Genomic DNA, 6,000 nt, shown 5'->3' on the forward strand with positions numbered 1-6,000 from the left:
CCCTGCTAATTCCCAACCATCCCACAGTCGTATTTATGCAGTAGCTTGGCAGATGCTTCCTGTGGTCACATGCTGCTGGCATTTTGAAGTCAGAGATTTACGGAGCAGAGCTCATTGTGTAATCAGTACAAGCATCAGGACATATTCAGAAAATGCGTGAGGGAGAGCAGTCCCAGGCCGGAAAGCACGTCTTGTTGGGTACATCCCAGCACTTCCATTTGGATTAAAATGGCCATTTCTGAGTTGATCCCATCAATGAGGACTTGTGTTCTTGAACAGTGTGGCGCATTTAAGACTGCAGCGTTATGGAAGCCAAAGGATCAGACTATAAATAGCTTCCAAGATCAGAAACAGAATGACATTTGAGTCAAATATTGAACTTTTGGGGATTGTGTAATCTCGGATGGAAGCTGGATTGGCCTAGTTCAGTGTCACATTTCAACAAGAGCCTCCTCCCAGTCTGCTGGAGGCCCCAACCCCTCCATTTAAATATGATTCTAAGTGGACGCTTGCTGGGGAAGCAGGACTTTAAATATGAATATTTAGATTCCTCTGCTGGGCAGAACAAGTGGAGCTCTTATAACCCTGTGCAATCAAAGGATTATCAGTAAACCTGCCAGCAGGCAATCAAGGGTTTAAAATTAACTGCATAGTAATTATCAGAGGAAATGTTACAGTGACCAGAAGGAGGGAGGCTGGAAAACTATTTAACTCTTTTCACAGTTACTGCAGTCAGAAGCGTAGCCTGGGTGGATACATTTGGCACCTTCCCCTCCCTGAAGAAATGCTCCTGTAGGGGTTTATAGTTGATGGGGAAAGCCCAGCTGCTTTGAGTGGGGGAAACGTCCAGGCCTGGCTTTAAGCAGAGCTAGCTGCCCCCAGGTCAGCTCTCATTTTGACAATATCTTTAGTTGTCCCCTTCCTCAAATATTAATAATTAATATAATAAACAGTTCTGCTTTGCCACCTGAAGTCCCATCATCACAGGAATCAGATCTGTTTCCCCTTATTTCAGCTACAAGACTCCAGCAAAACCAGATGGTGTTAATTATATCCAGACAGACGACGAGGTAAGCTAAGGGAAGGGAAACAATGAGCACGACATCTTTCCTTTTAGATCTCTGAAGGGGCTGGTGAAGGGCTGCCCAGCTCAGGAATTACATACCACCTAAAGCCCATAGTCACTCTCCAGAGCAGAATTTCTTCAAGCGTGGGTTAGACGCAAGTCATGAAGTGAGGATCTAGGACTAAGAGGAAGGACAACAGCTGAGTAATTTGCTTGGGAAGGCTTAGTCCTTTTACACTCTCTAGGAAGTTAGGCCCCCTCCTTGTGAATGATGCTGTTTAATCCTGAGAATGGGTTACGGCTTTATCAATCACTTATATTCTATTAGTCAAGTCTGTCCAAGAGGACACCCTTACTAGGCAACTGCCTGTCTTCGGGGACTGACCCCCAATGTATCAAATACAGCTGTGCTCTACCTTAAGCAGCTGATTGACTGCTCCCTTGGGATACGCTTTCCTGGATTAAGTAGACAGTCTATACTGATGATGTAAGAGACTAGCATATTTACATCTCAGGATTTGAACTGCTCACCAGTCAGGGAGAGATGTCTCCTAAACTTCTTATCGGCAGAGAGACTGAAGAAGCAGTACAGGGAAATCTTCCTCATTCCATTGGATGGGATCATCTGTGAGGAGATGTTAGGAGCTGGGTATTGCTGGTGGACGCTTTGTCCTTACCAGCTTCTGTGGGATAGAATCAGATACTGGGGCCCAGACAGGACTCCAGAAAAAAAAAATATATACAAATAGCCCCTGTTTTGCAAGGTATGTTTGGATTGGGAAGAGTGGGCAAGAAGAGGTGCCTAGACACGATTGGGGAACGTTGCTAAACACATCAGTTTTTCATTGCAGGGTGACTTCAGACACAAATCATCATTTGTTATCTGAGAGGCCAAAAGGATATTGCAAAGCAGCCAGAACAATTATGGAAATACATCTTCCAGAAACTCAAAGCAAGCGCAAAAAGATGAACAAAGTGCACTTGGAAGAGTTTAGAAACACACAAACTGGACTTTCTTTTGCCAAAGTTAACACCACTCACTCCGAACCAATCTTTTTCCTCTCCTAGAGATATCACCTGGACCACTTGCATCTCTCCGCACACTAGGGGGGGAACTGTTACTTTTTCCAAGACTGAGCATTCCTCTCCACAGCCATAGCCTTCTGAGCTACAGGTGCTCATGGAACTGCCTTCTCCCGGTGGTGCAGATACACAGCCAGAATGTCCAAGCCAAATAAGGGAGAAGCTTTAGGTAAATGGGCATCTTGACCTGATAGACAAAAGGTGCTGATGTGGCAATAGATTCTAAATGAGATTTATCCACAAAAGGGGAGAACCTTCTGCTTAGCTGCGCGGGCCTGAGCCTGGCTGGGAACCTTTACAGCTGTAACTGTACTGGGCTCTTGCCAGCTATGCAAGTGAAGGTTTCCTGCCCTTCATATCATTTTATCTTTAAAGGTCTGCTAGGCTGAGCTGCCAGTACTGCTATCACATCAGTCCTGCAGAGCCCCTCCTGAGCATCAGCCATGCAGGCTACTGATCTCACTAGCTGGCCCCTGTTGCACATGTAGCATTGGCCTCAAATGTTTGTTTGTTGTGGATTTTAGGAACCCCAGTCAGGATTTGGTTCTGCAGGTGCGGAGCCACAATCTGAGTCAAACCCACAGTACTGGGTGGAGATACAGTACAAGCAACTAACTGGTTTAAATGTTGCAGACCTTCTGCCTGCAGTGGTGAATTCTGTTTTTTCCACATGGACAGCATCAATCCAAAAAGATTGCTTTTGTTCAGTTTTACATAAAATACTCACTGTATGCAGGTAACTTTTAACTCTAATTTGCACAAAGCAGGCTTGCCTGTTGTGTAGCTATTTAAATATTTCTAAGATTCTGGATACTGGAGGCGGAGACTCTTAGCATTAAGATATCCCTTTTCTGAAATTTAAAGCCAAAACCACTCTTGTGGGCTGATTCCCACAATGGTACTGAAGTGAATTCAAGCTTTTCTACAGACCCAGTTGATTTTGTAGAACTCTGTATTCTAAATTTTTGCAAAGATGTATTTTGATTACTTCAGCAAAGGTAACATTTCTATTTAAAATGTAAATATGTTGTTATGCCAACAGTGTTAAATAATGTAGCTATTTTTTTAAAAACAAGTCCTTTTTAAACTGCAGCCAGGAGCTCAAATGTTGCTACAGCATGGCACGGGCAGAGCATATCAGTATTATTGCAGAGTGCAGCACAAGCAACTTTACTAACTGTGGACAGAGAAGCAGCCTCTTTCTCCCAAGCTTACTTCAACATTTTCCTTCCCAAGAGAGGTCTTATAGGACATAGAGCATAGAGTCACTCAGGGATCCTTTTTGTAAGTTTAAGGCAGGAGCTATTCAATTTTATATTTCAAATTACTATTTTCTTGCAAAAGACCACTGCTTATTTGCAAGAAATATCCTGTGAAGGTGTTTGAATTAAGTTCTGACCAGGTGACGGAGTGACTAATGGTTGCGGAAGACAACAAACCTCTCTCTGCAAGGTCTCTAAATTAATTCTAACCCTGGCAGCTACATCATCTCTTCAGAATTTTGAGATTGCATAACAAGCAGGGAAAACATCTCTGGAGTTGTGAAAGCAAAAAGCTTGACACAAAAGTTCTTTCAAGATGTTAGTTGCAACTTTTTTTCAGCTGGTAGATGTTACCACTTTCTTGGCTTTAAGGGATCATTTAGAATTCCTTGTTCTTCAGAAACGTATACTTACGGCATTGGGCATATGTTAAATATGAAATACTTAGATGCAACACTAGAGCAGTTCAGTGCTGTGGTTGAAGAATGGTTTTTGATGTAGCATAATTTAGTGTACTTGTATTTCAAACATAAATGGAGTTGTCTTAACTTTTGATGCATACAGTATTTTGAATACTTGACAATTTGGACTGTCAGTGTTATTTTTTTTGTGTTCTGTATTAATCTGCCTTGGCCTTTTCACCACTTATTGAGTGATTTTGGGGCCTTGCTGGACATGCCATTGCTGCATTTAAACAAACAGTCCCGCCACTTGTTCCTTTTGCTATCATATATGGAGGTAAAGATGGAGTAGCAATACCTGTGTGCTCTGCAGAGGGTAGTGACACCTTGCAATTGATTTATGGTTACCTTTAAGATGTGCTCTTCACCTAAAACTAGGTATTCCTGTCCACTGGCTGCATGTTGTCCTGTAGTCAACATGACAATAGAGTACTTAAAGACACTCCTTTACCCTTCAGTTTTATCCACTACTCCTTTTCTGTGATGTTTATAGAACATTAAGACGGGGAGAGAGGAAAAAGCTTAGAGTTAAGCTAGCTTCTGGCACTATGGGAAGCACTGTCTGACACTTGACCTGCTGCCGAAGGCTGGATTTCTCAGCTTGCAGACTCTTTGCATGGTGAAGAATAGAGATTTATTTTTCAGATCTAAAAATGTGACAGTGGTATCTCTACCAGGACGAAGGGACCCTTCCCCGCCCATCCCCAAGACATAGCTCATCAGATTTGATTTACAGAACTCGCTGTAAATAGTTTATAGGTTTGTACTAATGTATTACATTTAACTTTGCCAAGAATGTTTTACATACATATCAAGGTATTAAAGCATCCTTGTGGTGGTGTTTTTTTTTTACATTCTTATTTATCCTAACCTGTGTTTGCTTTGAATTCAATTAACAGGTGAAAGATTCCTTGTTTTCTGACAGATTGTTTGTTTACTTCAACTGGTGACTTACAAAGAACTAAACTGATGTTACAAAACTCATGTAAATACTTATCAGTTGGTTTACTGTGGGAATTTCTTCCACCCCCCATTTCTTCTCAAGAAGAGATGAATTCTTGCCTGATGGGCTATACCTGGTTCTGTTCAAGGACAAGACAATTCAAGAAAACCTCTGAAGAGTTTTATATTTGAACTAAACTCAGTATAATTACCACCTCACTGCTGTCTTACTGGTCAATATGCCTAGTTAATTGGGGTGGAGGGATGTAAGTAGGATGGAATGAAAAAGAAGGTGGTCATAGTTAGCCATTCCTTCATTCAAAACCACTTGAACTAACCCTATATATTCTGCTACATTAATTCTGAGATTAAGATTTGACCCTACTTAAAGTTCTTTAAGAAGAATCCTGGGAGTGATCACAGTATTGGTAAGGTTAAAATTGAAGCTGAACTTTGCCTCTTTCCCTTTTTAGTCATTCAATTTCCTTTTGTGCTGGAGCAACCCTTACCTTATTAGCACAGAGGTAAATGCTAAAGGAGGGTTGTAGCGAAATGCATTGTCACTTAAATTTTAGAGTTTGAGAGCTACAGAACAAATTATGTAATGCCAGGGAAGTGCAGTAGTTTTGAAGCTGAGCATTGGAAGATCTCAGTCACGTATGCCTGGGCACTAAGAAGGCTGGGCTTTCAACTTAACTGTAATTCCAGCATTAACACTAGTGTTTTACATAGAAAAAAGTGGCTTTTTTGTACTGAGCATTAAAATTCAACATGATTTACCATCCTCAATAAAATACTCAGAACCTGCTATCCGTAAAATGACCAAGATCACGTTCAAAATCTGCTGTTCCAACAGCTGCATTGAATGCATGTGTAAGTCACACCAGGCGGCTGGTGGTAGAGGCTTTACTTGGCTGTCATATACACCAGCCCCGAGAATGGGTGATAGTAAGGATTTGGATCCCGCAAGCAGCTGCTCTAATGGGTGGGGATCCCACAGGAATTCAAGTATTTATATGGATGAGCACACCAGCTGTTGGGGTGACAGAATAGTAGAGCTTCAACGTAGGCATGGAAGAGACGAAAGCAGTGGGCAAGAAATAAAATGAATGCGGTAAGGCTACAGATTTACAGAAAAATATAATTTTCTTGCTTTGAGAGAAGCAAAGCTGAGAGGTGGGTGAAA

General features: G+C 41.8%; 1 protein-coding gene across 1 annotated transcript in view; it reads left to right on the top strand.

Moving 5' to 3' along the window:
- The window catches only part of JAM3 (junctional adhesion molecule 3), a 43,709-nt gene extending 38,986 nt beyond the window's left edge, over positions 1-4,723 (top strand). The window contains exons 8-9 of the mRNA XM_050921736.1: positions 1,016-1,070; positions 1,918-4,723. Coding sequence (XP_050777693.1) covers positions 1,016-1,070; positions 1,918-1,953 — 91 coding nt within the window. The 3' untranslated portion in view covers positions 1,954-4,723. The remainder of the gene's footprint in view (positions 1-1,015; positions 1,071-1,917) is intronic.
- Positions 4,724-6,000: the final 1,277 nt, after the last annotated feature.

Source organism: Gopherus flavomarginatus, chromosome 13 (genome assembly GCF_025201925.1).
Source record: "Gopherus flavomarginatus isolate rGopFla2 chromosome 13, rGopFla2.mat.asm, whole genome shotgun sequence".
Taxonomy (NCBI): domain Eukaryota; kingdom Metazoa; phylum Chordata; order Testudines; family Testudinidae; genus Gopherus; species Gopherus flavomarginatus.